The sequence below is a fragment of the Podarcis bocagei genome (assembly GCF_964188305.1).
Source record: "Podarcis bocagei genome assembly, chromosome: 4".
NCBI classification, from domain to species: domain Eukaryota; kingdom Metazoa; phylum Chordata; class Lepidosauria; order Squamata; family Lacertidae; genus Podarcis; species Podarcis bocagei.
The window spans coordinates 91,427,549-91,445,964 of NC_138128.1; the positions used below are offsets into that span (position 1 = coordinate 91,427,549).

General features: G+C 46.2%; 2 protein-coding genes across 6 annotated transcripts in view; one reads left to right on the forward strand and one right to left on the reverse strand.

Moving 5' to 3' along the window:
• Positions 1–4,040: 4,040 nt before the first annotated feature.
• BLOC1S2 (biogenesis of lysosomal organelles complex 1 subunit 2) lies at positions 4,041–11,589 on the forward strand. Of its 2 annotated transcripts, none has more exons than XM_081191945.1 (5): positions 4,041–4,183; positions 5,252–5,368; positions 7,034–7,153; positions 10,297–10,401; positions 11,103–11,589. In XM_081191945.1, exons 1-5 carry the CDS (start codon positions 4,114–4,116, stop codon positions 11,132–11,134), a joined length of 444 nt encoding a protein of 147 aa, XP_081048071.1. In that variant the 5' UTR covers positions 4,041–4,113; the 3' UTR covers positions 11,135–11,589. The 2 variants fall into 2 exon arrangements, with proteins under 2 accessions (XP_081048071.1, XP_081048072.1); XM_081191946.1 differs by lacking the exon at positions 4,041–4,183 and adding an exon at positions 4,256–4,344.
• A 2,106-nt stretch (positions 11,590–13,695) lies between these two features.
• Positions 13,696–18,416, reverse strand: part of LOC308585714 (uncharacterized protein) — a 33,070-nt gene continuing 28,349 nt past the window's right edge. For all 4 annotated transcript variants that reach the window (XM_081191722.1, XM_081191721.1, XM_081191720.1 and 1 more), the window contains 2 exons: positions 16,330–16,436; positions 13,696–15,850 (listed from right to left, as the gene is read on the reverse strand). In XM_081191722.1, coding sequence (XP_081047848.1) covers positions 16,359–16,436 — 78 coding nt within the window. In that variant the 3' untranslated portion in view covers positions 13,696–15,850; positions 16,330–16,358. The remainder of the gene's footprint in view (positions 15,851–16,329; positions 16,437–18,416) is intronic.

Sequence of the window (18,416 nt, forward strand, 5' to 3'; positions counted from 1 at the left end):
CACTCCTGTCTTCCACTGCCTCCTGCAGTTGGGTCAAACTCATGCCGGTAGCTTCGCGAACACTGTCCCACCATCTTGTCCTCTGTCACCCCCTTCTCCTTGTGCCCTCCATCTTTCCCAACATCAGGGTCTTTTCCAGGGAGTCTTCTCTTCTCATAAGGTGGCCAAAGTATTGGAGCCTCAGCTTCAGGATCTGTCCTTCCAGTGAGGACTCAGGGCTGATTTCCTTCAGAATGGATAGGTTTGATCTTCCTGCAGTCCATGGGACTCTCAAGAGTCTCCTCCAGCACCAGAATTCAAAAGCATCAATTCTTTGGCGATCAGCCTTCTTTATGGTCCAGCTCTCACTTCCATACATCACTACTGGGAAAACCATAGCTTTTACTATACGGACCTTTGTCGGCAAGGTGATGTTCCTACTTTTTAAGAGACATTTTTAAGAGACATTTACCCAAACAAGGTAAGCTACAGTAATACTAGTGTTGGAAGGACTGCTCCACCCAACCACAACAGCCACTTGTGCCAGAGATGGGTTAGGAAAAGACTCCTGTCAAAAATCCTGGAGAAGCCCTACCAGTCAGTGAGAGCAATCCCAACCTAAATGTGCCAGTGATCTGACTCTCTGTAGGCCAGCTTCCCGTGTGCCTATTGACAAAGGCATTGGTGTCTGTGTGAGATAAGCCCAGGAGATCATTAACCTGTGTGTTTACTGAGGGCTTATCCACACTTAACCTTTCCTGCACTCCTCCCAGACACCATCTCATGCCCTTCAACATTTCTACAGTGAAAACAGAGACGTTCTACTCCATCCCCTCCAACATTTCTCCCATGGAAATAGGGACATCCTAAGGGGAAACGGAACAGCGTTTCTGTGCGCTGCTCTGGTTCGCCAGAAGCGGCTTAGTCATGCTGGCCACATGAACTGGAAGCTGTACGCCGGCTCCCTCAGCCAATAAAGCGAGATGAGCGCTGCAACCCCAGAGTCGGCCACGACTGGACCTAATGGTCAGGGGTCCCTTTACCTTTTAAGGGAAAACGGGGCATTCCGGGATCAAATCAGAAACCGGGACGGCTTCTGTAAATCCAGAATCGTCCCTGGAAAATAGGGGCGCTTGGAGGGTCTCAAAGCTTCATATATGAGCACCCCCCCCCCCGCTCCTAAGCTTTCCCATAAAGCTATGGTTTTCCCAGTAGTGATGTATGGAAGTGAGAGCTGGTCCATAAAGAAGGCGGGTTGCCAAAGAATTGATGCTTTTGAATTATGGAGCTGGAGGAGACTTGAGAGTCCCATGGACTGCAAGAAGATCAAACCTCTCCATTCTGAAAGAAATCAGCCCTGAGTGCTCACTGGAAGGACAGATCGTGAAGCTGAGGCTCCAATACTTTGGCCACCTCATGAGAAGAGAAGACTCCCTGGAAAAGACCCTGATGCTGGGAAAGATGGAGGGCAGAAGGAGAAGGGGACGACAGAGGATGAGATGGTTGGAGAATGTTCTCGAAGCTATCGGCATGAGTCTGACCAAACTGCGGGAGGCAGTGGAAGACAGGAGTTCCTGGCGTGCTCTGGTCCATGTGGTCATGAAGAGTTGGACACGACTAATCGACCAAACAACAAGAACAAGCTTTCCCCTCAAAAATTCACTCTTTAAAACTCATTTGGAGCAAATGTCAACACACATAAAGCCCGAATTGACATTTGCTCCAATTCACTTTTAAAGAGCAGCTTTCGTAGGGGGAAGCTTGGGACAAAACAACAACAGTGCTTGGACAGGGAGTGTTAAGGTGCAGATTTCTGTCTGGAAAGAGTGGGGCAAAAGTTAAGTGTGGATAATCCCTTAATGTGTGTGGTTAAGATACAAGTTTACTTAACCCAAAGGTTAGGTTTTATTATTTAAAACACACAGGTGAGAGACAGTTGTCATCGAAGAAATAAAAAAGCAACAGATTGCCAAACTGAGTGTGCATCCTAGATGACATTATAGGTAAGTAGTTGCTTAGTTCAGCGAATCATAAAGTTGGAAGGGACCCTGAGGTTTCCTCTAGTCCAGGGATGTCCAACTCCCAAGAGACTGTGATCTACTCCCGGGGGGGGGGGGGACGGACAGACCAAAATTGAGCTTTTTTTAGGGGAGCAGGTCTTTATAGGTTCAGCTAAAACTCCTGAAGTAGAAATCAAATCAAAGGCCCTCTCCTTGGTTGGAAGTGCAGTGTGAAAATCATTTTACTACCTGCCAAGTGAGGACATACAACAGCCTAAGTTGTATCCTTGCAAGAAAAACTTGTATAAAAACTAGCCCCAGGGCACAACATTGCCCAGGAAGACAAACTCGCACGCTATTTTATGTAAGGATCTCCCATAATACCTTACCTTAATATGGGTTATGGTTTAAACCAAAAGAAAGGATGAAACAACTCATTCTAAAGCCGAGCAGTTCCCTTGAGGAATATATAACACTTATAACATAGTCTCCACTTGTTCTAGCATGCTGAGACACACGTGAGATTATTAGGAATCTGAACAACCATGCAGTAAGAGAGGACTAGAGGAAGCCTGAGAGACACATCCACAAACCAAACTGAGGATTATATTTAGCTCTGATAACCGAATACAGTGTATTCCTGACTTTTATGGGACACCATTGCACAGCCAACTTTCACAAATCCAAACCATATGAGGTTCCTAGCGCCGTGCTGAATGCTTCAACTTCTCAAAGGTTTTCTTCCCTTGCAAATGAGCCTTCCATTTTTTTCCGCCTCATTCTCGGGGGCACTCAAGAATATCCTCGATCATTTTCTTGTGCGTTTTCTTTCTCATGAATTCGCGAACGACGATCAGAAATCATGTGGGATCCATTTTAAGCCACAGCACTAGTAGATATCGCCATAGAAGATCGCTGAGGAAGAGGGGAGGCAGGAAGGATTTTAGAGAGCATGTAATATGAAATCCTAGAGTCAATCTCTGGTTACAGAAGCTCAGGTAGCAGTTAGGTTTCAAAGGACGAAATCACGATAGCAAACCAGTGATATTTTAGGGAGCAGGCTAGCAGGTGGGGCCCATGACTTACATCATAGGAGCCTAGGTAAAGGTAAAGGGTAAAGGGACCCCTGACCATTAGGTCCAGTCGTGGCCGACTCTGGGGTTGCGGCGCTCATCTCGCTTTGTTGGCCGAGGGAGCCGGCATACAGCTTCCGGGTCATGTGGCCAGCATGACTAAGCCGCTTCTGGCGAACCCGAGCAGCGCATGGAAACGCCGTTTACCTTCCTGCCGGAGCGGTACCTATTTATCTACTTGCAGTTTGATGTGCTTTCGAACTGCTAGGTTGGCAGAAGCAGGGATCGAGCAATGGGAGCTCACCCCGTCGTGGGGATTCGAACCGCCGACCTTCTTATCAGCAAGTCCTAGGCTCTGTGGTTTAACCCACAGCGCCACCCGCATCCCGCCTACACAACACCAAACACTGTTGCTGTATGTAGGTTTTATTTATTTTATTTGTTGTTTATCTTATAATTTGGAAATGTACATCCAGGTTTTTTCCCTTTACATTTTTTGGGGGCCCCGAGAGAGTGGGGCCCTAAACTATAGCTTGTTTAGCTTATACGTAAATCTGGCACTGGTTCCAAGGGTCATCTAGTCCAACCCCATTTTTTTGCCTAAGGTAGGACTCGAACCCAGGACCCTTAAGAGTGTCTCCCTCGAGGGCTGGCGGGAGATTCAAACCCCGTTTCCCCTTTTAAAACTCAAAAGCTGAGATGACGCCCCTCATTTGAGAACTTCAACCCGCTTAAGGCTGTGGGGAGGGAAATGGCACCAATCGCACCCGGAAGCCCGCTCCGAAGATAAATGAGCTCCCTCTTCGCAAATAACCATTATGTCGTCTGCGGACGAAACCTCACCCAATCCGTGGACAGGGAAGAGACCACATGACGCACGCACGCGCACACACTCACCCCTTTTCCCGAACCGCCCGGCGCGCCTCGTCCTGACGCATGCGCAGCGAGCGGCGGAAGCGGTGCATAAGCAGAGGGCGTCTGGCGGAAACCGGAAGTAACCTGTGGTGGTTGGTTTTTTTTTTTCCCAAGCGGCGGAAGTGCGGGGGGGAGGTGGGTTTGGAATGGCTGCTGCCGCCGCCGCCGCTGTCCCGCCTGAGGAGGCCTCGGAGGCCCGGCGACAAGGCCCCAAGCGTAAGATGTAGTGGGTGGGGCCTCTGGTCACGTGGTTCCAAGGGGGGAGGGGCTTTCCCTACCGTCACCTAAGAAAGGTGTGTGTGAAGGGACTCCATGCACCGAGACGGACCCATTGGGCCCACCTACCTCAGTACTGCCTGCACGGGCTGGCAGCAGTGGTGCTGATAATGCCCAGGTCGCGGGTTCAGTCCTATGCCCTTTTAAAATGTGTGGTTTTTTTGGGGGGGAGGCTATTGGGTTGTTTTTATTTATATTATTATTGATTTTATTCTGTCAACTGCCTTGAGACCCCCTGGTATAGGGCGGTATATAAATTAATAATAATAATAATAATAATAATAATAATAATAATAATAATAATCCCTGCAGATTCCTGCGTTGCAAGGAGTTGGACTAGATGATCCTTAGGGGGCTATTGGGTTGTTTTAATTTATATTATGAATTTTGTGGTTTTATATACAACAAAATCTTGATTTTATTCTGTCAACCGCCCTGAGACTTTCGGGTATAGGGTGGTACATAAATTCAATTAATAATAATAATAATCTCCGCAAATTCCTGCATGGATTAGATGATCCTTCGGGTCCCTTCCAACGCCACAACACACACACACATACATACATACATACAAACAAACAAACACACATACAGAGACAGAGATGGAATCCTAGCCTTGCCTGGATCATGCAATTTTTTTTTTTTTAAATGCGTTTATATCCCACCTTTCCCCCCCTCCACAGGACACAAAATGGTGTTTGTTGTTCTCTCGTCACTTCACTTAACCCCCCCCCCCACCCACCCACAACAACCAACCTGTGAGGGGTAGGCCTGGGCAGTGTATTGATACATCGCCCAGGACTGGTTTGAGGGTGTGATGTTATATCCCCCAGTGTTATATCCTGTGCAGCTTTCAGGCTGTTGCCCAGATGGAGGCCGCAAACTAAACAAGTCTGCTTGATGTTGTTGGTATTGTGTTACATGTCAAGGATTTCACATCAGCGGATACAGCTGGTAAGCAGCTAACCTCTTGTTTCCCTGTTTTCTTTTATTAAAAAATCTGAACAGAGGATCCTGCTGTTGAAACAGCAGAAGAAGCAACAGAACCAGCTGAAGCAGATATCAATGAACTTTGCAAGGATATGTTCAACAAAATGGCCATTTACCTAACAGGTGAACTGACAGGTAAGTTTGTATTAAATATAACACATTGCAATATCATTGGGGTGTTTCTATGCCAGAGAGGCCTGCTGAGTCCTGTGGGGCTTGCTTCCAAGTGAGAACGTCCAGAGCATGGATAGGCAAACTAAGGCCCAGGGGCCGGATGCGGCCAAATCACCTTCTAAATCCGGCCCGCAGATGGTCTGGGAATCAGCGTGTTTTTACATGAGTAGAATGTGTCCTTTTATTTAAAATGCACTTCTGGGTTATTTGTGGGACCTGCCTGGTGTTTTTACATGAGTAGAATGTGTGCTTTTATTTAAAATGCATCTCTGGGTTATTTGTGGGGCATAGGAATCCGTTCATTTTTTCTCTTTCAAAATATAGTCCGCCCCCCCCCCACACAACGTCTGAGGGACAGTGGACCAGCCCCCTGCTGAAAAAGTTTGCTGACCCCTGCTCCAGAGTCTTGTGTCTTCTACCTCCCCCAAGTAGAATCAGAATTTCTTAAGAAAATTCTCAAAATCAAGCCACATATACCAGCTCAGCTCTAGGATTCCCACGTTTTCCAGGAATGTCACTATATCACACAAAGTTGATCCATGTAGCATGGCTTTGCTAGGAAATTCCCAGAAAGTTGCTGTTCTGCTTGTGCAACAGACTTCTGCTTGCACAATGGAACTTTCCCTCCTCTCCCCTAAGGCTCCTCATACCCTCAAAATACATTCCAGAGGTTGAGAGTCCTTTCCTTGAGCAGATTGGGGATGTGCAGAGAGAGGAGCAAAAGGTGAAGTCCCATTGCATGAGCAGAATACTAGTTGCACAGTGCTGGATGCAACACACTTAATTTTCTTCTGGCTTCCCATGAGTCATGAATGAATGTCTGGGGGATTGCAATTCCTAAATCATTAATATGCTGAAATATGCATGGGTGTCAGGCATCCATATAGAGTTCTTTTGCTCATACCTTTGCTTGCGTGGTGAAATAAGGTAGGCAGCCACGGTTTACCAGGCATCTGGTTACATTTCAGCTGAGAACCTTTACTTAATGGCTTCCAAACAAGCAAACCAGAAAAGAAAACCAATTGGTTTCTCGATTTTGTCTTGTTTGGAATCCATTCACTATAAGCGGAAGCTGTAATTAACTGTGGCTTCCTGACTTGTTCTCTCAATTGCACAAAGGGAGGGATGAAGCAGAAGCAATGGGAGTATAAAGCTTGTTATCATCGTGGTTTATTAAGCTGAAATTTGATTGAGCATGGTTGTAGAGTAGGAATCCAGCTCCCTGCTGATGCTACCCTTGCGCTGTACAGTTCCCTGATAGAGGCAGAGGTTAGATAACCACAGAACAAAGGAGTGTTCACCTTCTTTTGAGGCAGTTTGTTAAGAGCTGGTGCCACCAAGAAGCTCTTCTTGGTGTTTAATCTAAACCTCCCCTTCTCGTTACTTGAATCCACTGGTTTAGGTCCTACTGTCCCAAGCAACAGACAACAAATTTGCTCAATCAAATTTGATCTGAGGTTTAAATTCCATGTTTAAAGTAGTCAGAAGAGTGGTCAACTTGAGAGAGGGGTGAGCCTGTTGTGCTCCTCCACTGAATTTTAACTGAGGTTAAAATGGCATATTGTAAATAATTTACATTTTTAAGGCTGTCTCCCCCCCCTTCTCTTTCTCTCCTTCATTTTAAAGCCACTAGTGAAGATTACAAACTCCTGGAAAACATGAACAAACTGACTAGTTTGAAGTACCTGGAAATGAAAGATATTGCAATAAACATAAGTCGAAACCTGAAAGATTTGAATCAGAAATGTAAGTAGAGAGATACTTTCATTTGTGTCTTGTAACATGTTTGGATTATAGGTTGGATCTATGTCCAGTCACAGGGTGTGGTATAGAAATACAATAAATAATAATAATTCAGATAAGACTGTGTGCCACCAGAGAACTTTTGCAGAGGGGAAACTTGCAGCAATTAATTAGTAAAATGTTTGCACAGGCGGTCCTCTCTGAATGCAAAACGTGCAGTGAAGTTGCTAAGTCTTGTCCTGAATGGGTGGGCACGATGGATGTTGGAGTCATATTGGGGTGGGAAGCAGGTAAGAGTTTATTTAAAAGTCTTTTGGCAGAAGCAAAAGTTAAGAGTGGGCTTAAATGTTAGTGGAATGTAAGAGTTATGGGGGAGGGAACTGTACTTGGCAATAACATCCCAGTGTTATTAGAATGAGTGAGTAGGAAGCTGGAGCAATATCAGAAAGTGTCTGTTGAGAAGGGGAGGAGCTTGTGCTTTCCAAGCAAAATTCTTTTTTCTTTTAAACCCAAAATTTTTTGGTTAGATTTTTGTTGCCTTGTGTGATGTACTTTTAACGTATGTTATGCTTTTATTTTGAAATATACTACATGGCAGTGGCTTGCAAGGGCAATGTGGGGGGCTTCCTTGGCTTTGGGAAGGAGGTGGCAGACCCTGTTGCCTCCTTCCCAAAGCCTGCTTGCCTGGCTTTGGGAAGATGGCAGAAGGGCTCTTGGAGTGTCAGATCATCCTCCCTCCCTAAGCCGGCCAGCTCCTTCCCAAAGCCTGGCAGACTTTGGTTAGTTTATGGTGGTTTAAGTGGGGCATTTTAAAGTGTTACCTGCTTCAGACTCTTACAGTGGCGCTTAAAATCTAAACAAATTTTGTAGTGGGATCATTGAGTGACAGGTTGTGTAGACCTGTACAGTGGTACCCCGCAAGACGAACGCCTCGCGAGACGAAAAACTCGCAAAACGAAAGGTTTTTTCGTTTTCGAGTTGCCTCGCAAGACGAATTTCCCTATGGGCTTGCTTCGCAAGACGAAGCTTGCCCCGGGGACAGCGGGTCTTCTCTTTTGCAGCAAGGGGCTGCAGGGAGATCGCTATCTCCCCGCAGCCCCTTGCTTCAAAAGAGGTCCAGGGGCAGCGGGAAGCTAAGCGCTTCTTCCCTGCTGCCCCCCGACGTCTTTTGCAGCAAGGGGCTGCAGGGAGATCGCTATCTCCCTGCAGCCCCTTGCTGCAAAAGACGTCCGGGGGAAGCGGGGAAGAAGCCGCTTCCCCCGGACGTCTTTTGCAGGGTTGTCGGCATGCCGAAGCCTGCGCGCGCTGACATCAGCGCTCCCAGGCTTCGCGGACCTCTCCGCCAGCAGCGGCAGCGCTGCCGCTGCTGGCGGAGGGTTGCCGCCATGCCGAAGCCTGCGCGCGCTGACATCAGCGCCGCGAAGCCTGGGAGCGCTGATGTCAGCGCGTGCAGGCTTCGGCATGGCGGCAACCCTCCGCCAGCAGCGGCAGCGCTGCCGCTGCTGGCGGAGAGGTCCGCGAAGCCTGGGAGCGCTGATGTCAGCGCGCGCAGGCTTCGGCATGGCGGCAACCCTCCGCCAGCAGCGGCAGCGCGCGCAGACTTCGGCATGGCGGCAACCCTCCGCCAGCAGCGGCAGCGCTGCCGCTGCTGGCGGAGAGGTCCGCGAAGCCTGGGAGCGCTGATGTCAGCGCGCGCAGGCTTCGGCATGGCGGCAACCCTCCGCCAGCAGCGGCAGCGCTGCCGCTGCTGGCGGAGAGGTCCGCGAAGCCTTGGCCGGACAGCTTTTGAAGGCAGGCGGGGGGGGGGAGCAAAGACTTTCGCCCCCGCCAGCCTTCAGAAGAGGAAGGCTGGCGGGGGGCAAAAGTCTTTGTCCCCCCTGCCTGCCTTCCCAGGGGCTTTTAAATCGCCCCGGACAGCGGAGAAGTCCTCCGCTGTCCGGGGCGATTTTAAAATGCCGCCCGCCAGCATTTTAAGATCGCCCCGGACAGCGGAGAAGTCCTCCGCTGTCCCGGGGTTTTTTAAAATGCTGGGGGTGGGAAGAAAAGCCCTTGCCCCCCCCCCAGCCTTCAGAAGAGGTCCGGGGACAGACTGTCCCCGGACCTGGTCTGAAGGCGGTTTCCCTAGGAACGCATTAATTGATTTTCAATGCATTCCTATGGGAAACCGTGCATCGCAAGACGAAAAAACCGCAAGACGAAGAGAATTGCGGAACGAATTAATTTCGTCTTGCGAGGCACCACTGTATTATGTGTTAGTTGTTGTGCTGTAAAATTACAGTGGTATCTCGGGTTACATACGCTTCAGGTTACAGACTCCCCTAACCCAGAAATAGTACCTTGGGTTAAGAACTTTGCTTCAGGATGAGAACAGAAATTGCGCGGTGGCAGCAGCGGGAGGCCCCATTAGCTAAAGTGGTGCTTCAGGTTAAGAACAGTTTCAGGTTAAGAACGGACCTCCGGAACGAATTAAGTACGTAACCAGAGGTACCACTGTATATGTAATATGAAGGAAAGGGGGTACAGGGAGAATTTTCTGTAGAGTGGAAGGAAAGGGGGACCTTTCTCTGCCTTCCCACTTCCAGCCACTCTCTGAAGACTGGAAAATAGGCCCACAGAAGAATATTAGGAGGGCGGGCAGGGGAAGTGTGGCTTAATTTTTTTCAGTCTTCAGATGAGGATGAGACCATATGAAAAATGAACATAAGATTTTAGCTGCAGTTCGTTCATTTTCAGCTTTGTAATCTTGTTGTAAAGAGTCCAAATTGTTGTAATGGATGCACTTTTTGCCGATGAGCATTGCATTCAGCGCCAGCGAATCCTTTTTTCTTTTGTTTCAAGGTTTTGAAAATTGAGGTGCGCATTAGATTTGATGGTGCATTAGACTCGAGTAAATACAGCATTGAAAAGGATTTTGGATGACCATACTGGGGAGGCCTGGAGAGCCTTTTCCCGTCAGAGTAGACAATACTCAGCTACCTGGGCTCAGCTGCGTAATCGTTCCATTCTTATTTTTATTTTGCAGTTTGACAGTTTTGAAAATATACAAATCTAGTGACCGAAGAGGTGACACAAGTGGTACACCTTCAGTGAGTCAGCAACTAATCCTTATTGTTTTTCCCCCGCCCTCACCTCTCACTTCCTCCAAGACGCCGGACTTCAGCCGTATCTGGAGCAAATCAATCTGATTGAAGAGCAGGTGGCAGCATTGGAACAGGCCGCATACAAGCTAGATGCATATTCAAAGAAACTTGGTAAGTACTTGTGACATTGCTAGAAAGTATATAGAAATGGTGCCTATTTTACCCCTTTTCCACAAGGAGGGGGGTTGCATCCCCTCCATGAATCTTGACAAGTTTTTTTACCCTTTTGGAACGTAACATATCTGTGGAGGTTGCTGTTGTGCACTAATGGATTTCCAGGGCGTCCCACTCAGGTTTCTTAAATACAGTGGTACCTCAGGTTACATACGCTTCAGGTTACATACACTTCAGGTTACAGGCTCCGCTAACCCAGAAATAGAGCTTCAGGTTAAGAACTTTGCTTCAGGATGAGAACAGAAATCGTGCTCCGGCAGCGTGGCAGCAGCAGGAGGCCCCATTAGCTAAAGTGGTGCTTCAGGTTAAGAACAGTTTCAGGTTAAGTACGGACCTCCGGAACAAATTAAATACTTAACCTGAGGTACCACTGTAATACAGGGTATGGCTGACACTACAAAGTGGTAAAATGTACCCTGAATCATATTATCGCAATAGCCAGAATACTCCATCTGTGGAGAACTTTTTGAAATTGAAAGAGGTGTGTGGACCCCGGGCAATGTGCTAGCCACTGAAAACAGCTTCTGGATGCTCAGTCTCTGTCAAAGTGTCACTACATGAGGCTGTGACATAGGTCCTGGGTTCATAACGGAAAGGGAGTTTGCTCTCCCTAATGGCTGTGTGTTTGTCTTCCGCAGAAGCAAAGTACAAAAAGCTGGAGAAACGGTGAAAGAAGTGCGTTGCGTGACAGGACTTTTCTTCGAGAATACATGACTTTCTCCTCTGAAGAAAACTGGACTTTACGAAACTTGTACTACAAAACTACCATTGGAGAGAGTCATGTGGGCACTCTAAGGAACAGTGGTGCCCCCCTTTGTTTGAGGCTGAGACATCTTCCCCTTCTTGTAGAATCTGTTGCTCTTTACTATTTTTGTCCCTCGTTTTACAAAAAACTATCAGTAGAAGCTGCTGTTAATGGCTTCAGCCAGGGCCCTGCAGTAGCTTAACTGGGCAGTTCTGTACCTCCTTCCCTATTGAGCAAGTCCCTTCTGTGCTCTGAAAATTGCTTCATTTGTGAACGTGGAAGTTTCCAATATGCCGTGTTGGCAGGTGACGTGGTGTGGCCTTGCAGCAAAGCATCTTCTCTTGCCGTGCTTTTTTGAGAAATAAACACCTGGAAATTAAGGCGGCCCTTTTCTTACTCTTTCTCGGGGGGACAGAATTATCTTCCGCTTCATCCAGTGTGGCATGAGGGCTGACTCAGAACTACGCATGCGGCTCCTCCAGACTGCTGTTTCTTTGGAGACTGGTTAGATACAGTTTGCATGGAGAGAACTGGCTGTAGCTTGAGTCTGCCTGACTCAACAATTTTTCGACATGGACAACTGGGACAGGAGCAGGTTGCAATCCGTAGCTTCCGCATGTGGGTACCAGCTTGATACAGAAGTGGAGAATATGTTACGAAGAACTGGATGGGAAGATGGGGCAATGGGTCAGTAGGGGTCATGTGATCAGGAGAGGAAAGAGCGATGACATGAATTAATTAAATTAACACTATGCTTTCATTGTGCCAAGGCTATATATGTCTAGAATTTTGTGTTTGAAATCTACATTGGTGTTGTTGTTTAGTCGTTCAGTCATGTCTGACTCTTCGTGACCCCATGGACCAGAGCACACCATCTACATTGGTACGCTCAACATAATTCTAAGTGTAGAAGAACTCTAGATTTTGTCATCATACATCGAGACTAGTATCCTAGCATGATTTCTCAGGCCTGGATACAATCTAGTAATAATGAGCCCCTCTCCTCGTTCGCAGTCCCACGCTTGCTTTGGAAAATTGGTGTAGTTTTTTTCTAATCATGTCTCGTAGCTTCCTCTGTGGTTGCCACAGCTATGTTTATTGGCAGAAGTGGCACTGTGGCATCAATGAATGCTGATTATATAGGAATGCACTGGCAAATACCTTCCCTGGAATCTCAATTGCCAGTTCTTCTACAAAGGCTGGAGTCTAGAAGTCTAACTCAAGGTCTTCCCCTATATCAGGAATGTCCAACAGGTCGATCGCGATCTACTGGTAGATCCCCATGAGGTTTTGGTAGATCGCAGTTGATCTCCAGCTCCCGTTCCTTAGCGTCACTAAAACTGACTCCTACCATGCCCCCCCCCCGCCCGCCCTCTATTGTTGGATGAGTCTCAATTATGGCACTTGTCTCCTGAGAATATGCCAAGGCCGTGCAACAAATATTTTGGGGAGAGACATGGTTGATAACTATCTAGTTTGAGAGGGCCTCTTACTATGAAGAGGCAGCTATACATAACTTACATAACTACTCATAAGTAGCCTCATTACCTTAATGAGGGCTGTGAGGGTTTTTCAGCTGGTCTACAAATTTCCAGTGGTTAAAGATTTCTATCTGCAACATGCAGCTAAAAGATTTTGAGATCCTCCTCCTAAGCTGCTGCATTAACAATCTCAACACTTTGGGAGTGGACGGCTCCTAAGAACACTTTGGAGGGAAGATTTGCTGCCTCGACTAGTTTCCGACCCAGTTGTTGTTTAGTTGTGTCCGATTCTTCGTGACCCCATGGATCAGAGCACACCAGGCACTCCTGTCTTCCACTGCCTCCCGCAGTTTGGTCAAACTCATGCTGGTAGCTTCGAGAACACTGTCCAACCATCTGTTGTCCCCTTCTCCTTGTGCCCTCCATCTTTCCCAACATCAGGGTCTTTTCCAGGGAGTCTTCTCATGAGGTGGCCAAAGTATTGGAGCCTCAGCTTCACGATCTGTCCTTCCAGTGAGCACTCAGGGCTGATTTCCTTAAGAATGGATAGGTTTGATCTTCTTGCAGTCCATGGGACTCTCAAGAGTCTCCTCCAGCACCATAATTCAAAAGCATCCATTCTTCTGCGATCAGCCTTCTTTATGGTCCAGCTCTCACTTCCATACATCACTACTGGGAAAATCATAGCTTTAACTATACGGACCTTTGTCCGACACAGTTAGCATAAAGCAACTTCCTGTTTTCCTAATGATTGGTCCACCTGGCTCTGCAATGCTGACGTTTTGTGGCACCAGCTCTCCATTGTTTCAGACAGGATTCACCCACCCACTCACAAGGTACCAGGAACTGAATGCAAATGAAAGGTTCTCCCTACTTCATGCCAGTCTGCCTCAGGGTAGCATCTGACTTCTCCATTTTTTGCATTAATTTTGCTCAACAACAACGTAAGAATTCGGTATAATGTGAAAATTCTGGTGATACAATAATTTCCCATAGTAAGTGAAATAATGCACAAGGATCTTTAATTTTTAAACAACTCTTTATATAAAAGCCAAAACTTGATATTTCCAGTATTACAGTCATTGTTCCACAAGATACAAAAATGTTAAATGGAGGAACACTCCCAGAAATGTTATTTTTTTTAAAAAAAGCAAATCCTAATTTTTAAATGGTGGTGACTCAAATGTACACTGGTGAATTTCAGCTTAGCCCCTTAGCAATACTGAATAGTGATGTGATCCAGATGTACTTCCAATTGTCCCCCAATTCTTATAGGCATTTTCTTATAGCCACCTGGGGCTGTCTGGGTGGCTTTCTGATATAGGAGCCCCAAAGAATTTCAGCTTTGTGAGTTATTTATATCGACAACCTATCTTGATGCTATGGGTGGTAATGTTTGTCACTAGCTAGGACCACTTGTAGAAATAATTCAATTAACCCTGCTCTATGGTAGCCTGTTACTACAAGGTAACTTTCGTGGATCACAGAGATTGTTGACAAAGTGCCCGTGATTCGGACGTTCCTCGCAGTCAGGGTGTCATGTTTTATTTGTGCGCCGATTTTCAGCTTTCTGGACAATATCTTAACAGCCATTTCCCTAATTCAAATACCTGCCTTTTTATCCCTTGGAGGTTAATCTCAACTTTTTCCAGGGAGTGAAGATTCAGTTAGAAGAAATGGTGCGATTGGAAAACAGTAATCTTTCTCCTCTGAGCACCATTCCGAACTGCTGTGGCTCCTTTAAAGCAGAGTAAAAGATGTTGGAATCTTAGCGTGAATGTGCAGTCTGCATATGTGAAAACACATCTTGTGACTCCCGAGGAATGGCGAACCTCGAATGCAAAACTTGGATCAAGAAGGGTTAGCTACCCCCGATATATAGTTTGGCCAATTGCACATTATATAGTCTAGCTTAGCAATTTCTCTACAGGCTTTTCTGTACATGCAGTCAACATAAACCTGTACAGGAAATCTTTTCTTGATTTTTTGGTGAAGCACCTTGTATTACAGGGTGTGGAATATAGGCTAGGCACCTTTTCACTCCTCAAGTCGCATCTAGTTTGATCCTCAAAATTAAACATACTATATATCATTCTTTAAATATATTTATGAAAATGTATCATCTTCCATACAATATAAAAAGAAGAGGAGGCTGGCTTGTTTTATTTTTTAAAAAAATTGTGCATATAAAAGCTAAGGACTGTTTTACCATCTGAGGACATTTTTACAAGTCAAATGGTGATGCCCAACATGCAATCTTAATCGTTCCAGGTTGTGCTACCACTGCTGAAACCCCCCGTCCCATCCTGGCCACTGGTGAAATGGGATTCCCTGCTTGCTGTAAGCCTCTGTGCTGTTGAGCTCTTGCATGTAACATGGTTTCATCGACTCTCAGTGGGCACCACCTAGATACTGCTTTTCATTTCACCCTGTTGTCAAATACCCATGCAGGTTTTGGCCTTGGGGGGGGGGGGACACCCTCCCAGAACACTTCTCCGTTCTCCTGCATAACCACTTGCTTCTCATTTAGGTTGGTTTGTCTTTTAACGGAGATATCGGGCAAAGCCACATTTTCTCCTGTAACAATGCCCACCGTTTCACAACATTCTCTTGCCACTTTCCCTCTCTCTTAATCGCAACCCAAAAAAAACGAGCACAGTTTTGCTTAAAGGAATAAACCGGCTCCTGCTTCCTTGCAAAATTCCTTTTCCCACCATTACTTTTAAACTACCCTTACGCTGTTGCTGCGTGATCTGGCCAACGTGAAGGTAGAACTAAAAAACGAACGAGTCTGAAGAAGTTAATGCCAGAGAACTGGCAGCCATTGGCTGCTTAGAACAAACGATATACCAAGTCCAGGTATTAAGAGTACATATGTGGGATGAAATTGGCTCTATTCCACAGCACGTAGTACATTTGTTTTCTTTCTTTGATTTTGGTACAACAGTCTAATGCAGGTTACCCCTTTGGAATTCCCCAGAAAGTAACTTAATACAGTTACTGCGGCCAACTATATCTGGATACGTAAGTTTAAATTACACAGGAACCAACTTGCTTCTCAGAAAGAATCCGTTTACCCAGTCATTCTGGAGGGTTATAAACCAAGCAATTTCTGACAAGTCTCAGCATCGCAACCTTCGGAGCGCAAACACTTTTCTTTCTGAAACAAAGACGCAGTAAGCAAAAGTAAGTGTAATTGGTCGGTAGAATCAAGGGTTCTCACCTCCAGTATTTTTACCAAATCGCAGAAGACAATGCTATGGCCGCATAACCAACCATGCTACTTATTATCTGACAAATAACTACAAAATACCTTGTCTTTAAAGTTGGGGGCCTGCGGCAGAGGTAATAACCTTTTGAGAAGCAATTGCTTCCTTTCTTTTTCCTCGCTGCTCTCTCCCTCCTTCCCCCGATCATTTAGATTGGTTTCCCTAACTTCTCCAACACCTTGTTCCGTGCATCTGAACAAGGAGTCCTTGAAAGATCAGGTCTTGCATTTGAACTTTGACAGCAGGGTCTGCTAGTGCTAGCTCCCTTCCTTCATTTTGGACGTTGAAAATGGCCACAAAGGGTTGGTTATATATCATCACTGTGTCATGGTGGGGGGAATTCTGTTCAGCCATTTTCTGGCTCTCTTACCTCTGTCCAGTCAGAAAGGCCAAAGGCTTTCATTCTTTGAACTTTGTCCCAAGGCAATCATCGAGTTCCTCTCTGTTTTCCTTAAATCCAAACATGCAGAATCTGGCCTGAACAGACAGGTAAAAGTTACTGTTAATACAAAGCACTGGGAATAACGGCTGTGATTTCCCGCATGTTGTTGGATGATAAAACAGACACACCTGGCACCAGATATTTTCCACCCATACTCCAAAACAGCTGCTCTTCAAAACATTTGTGTAAGCTTTCAAAAAATAGTTATCGGGGGTAAAAACAATCTATTTTTTTAAATAAGATATTTATTAAGATTTTCAAAAAAATTACAGAATAAAAAGAAAAAAGAAAAATACAAAATAAAAATAGTTAAAAAACAGTTCAATCTTTCTATCACATATTTTTCATTTGCTTATTTCCCGGACCTCCTCACGCCTTCCTTTTCTGTATTCCAATTCCAATTGTTAATTCAGCAAATCCCTCCCCTCTTCATTCATCTTAATCTTCAATTTTTAAATATTATAACATTAATTTTTTTACCTATTAATAACCATTTTCTCATATTCCCTTATAGCATTACAGCAAAAGACCACTTAGTTTCTATCCAACATCATTCTAACCGGGGGTAAAAACAATCTACTGCCCAGTCCCTCGCTGCACTGAGAAACAAGCAAACCGGCGCGGGAGAAACAGATAAACATGAACGTTACATCCATCCTGCTATAAGGAGGCACTGTCACTCTTCAACGACCAGGAACCAGTACAGGGTAGGAGCTGGGCCAAGATGCATTCAAATTGGGTCAAAATGTGATTCATCCCACCTTTGCTGCTGGCCAACTCTCCTTGCCAATCTCTCTCCCCCCCCCCCCCATTTTACACTTGGAGAAGGCAAAGGGCTTCTTGACATCTCTTTGGAAACGATGTTCCTGAGTATGTCAAGAGGTACATAAAAAGAATAAATATTTTCTACAGTGGATCATGGGATTTCTAGGGGTTTTTTTATCAGGGCTACGAGGGAGTTAAGGCAGGCTATTTAAACGTACAACTCCCACCATGCAGTCTAATATTACTTTAGTTGGACTTTTGTAACTAAGCTCTCAAGGCAGCAAACAACATGAAGCTTATACAACGTGATGAGATCCAGCGCCAAGGGCCTTCTGGCAGTTCCCTCACTGCGAGAAGCGAGGATACAGGGAACCAGGCAGAGGGCCTTCTTGGTAGTGGCGCCCACCCTGTGGAACGCCCTCCCATTAGATGTCAAGGAAATAAGCAACTATCCTACTTTTAAAAGACATCTGAAGGCAGCCCTGTTTAGGGAAGTTTTTAGTGTTTAATGCTGCATTCTGTTTTTAATATTCGATTGGGAGCCGCCCAGAGTGGCTGGGGAAACTCAGCCAGATGGGCAGGGTATAAATAAATTATTATTATTATTATTATTATTATTATTATTATTATTATTATTACAAACGAATGATATCAAAATTACAAATTTCAGCATGGGAGAGCTAAGGATTTTTGCCACTCAGTTCTGCTGAACATATACCGTATTTTTCGCCCTATAGGACACACTTTCCCCCCTCCAAAACTGAAGGGGAAATGTGTGTGCGTCCTATGGGGCGAATGCAGGCTTTCACTGAAGCCTGGAGAGCAAGAGGGGTCGGTGCGCACCGACTCCTCTCGCTCTCCAGGCTTCGGGCAGCTGTCCGCAAGCCGTCGGAGACCAGCAGGAAGTCATGCCGGTCTCTCAAGGCTTGCGGAGAGCTGCCTGCATCCCGAAGCCCGGGGTGCGCTGAGTAGCGCGCCCCGGGCTTCGGGCAGATATCCGCAAGCCTGGGGAGACTGGCGTGACTTCCCGCAAGGCTCCCTAGGCTTGCGGATAGCAGCCTGTTCTGGGGTCGGGGGAAGCTCGGGCTTCCCCCGCCCCAGCCCCGTGCCTGGGGCGGGAAATAATTTTTTTTCTTTATCCCCCCCCCAAAAAAAAAACCCTAGGTGCACCCTATGGGCCGGTGCGCCCTATGGGGCGAGAAATACAGTAGTTCTTCCACTGAGGTGAAGGGATAATGTATAGCAGCAGA

What these genes read in the sequence shown, in the direction of transcription:
- BLOC1S2 (XM_081191945.1), top strand. Translation starts at nt 4,114, where the DNA reads ATGGCTGCTGCCGCCGCCGCCGCTGTCCCGCCTGAGGAGGCCTCGGAG. An exon ending in CCTAACAGGTGAACTGACAG is followed by an intron (nt 5,369 to 7,033) that starts GTAAGTTTGTAT and finishes TTCATTTTAAAG; the next exon opens with CCACTAGTGAAGATTACAAA. An exon ending in TGCATATTCAAAGAAACTTG is followed by an intron (nt 10,402 to 11,102) that starts GTAAGTACTTGT and finishes TGTCTTCCGCAG; the next exon opens with AAGCAAAGTACAAAAAGCTG.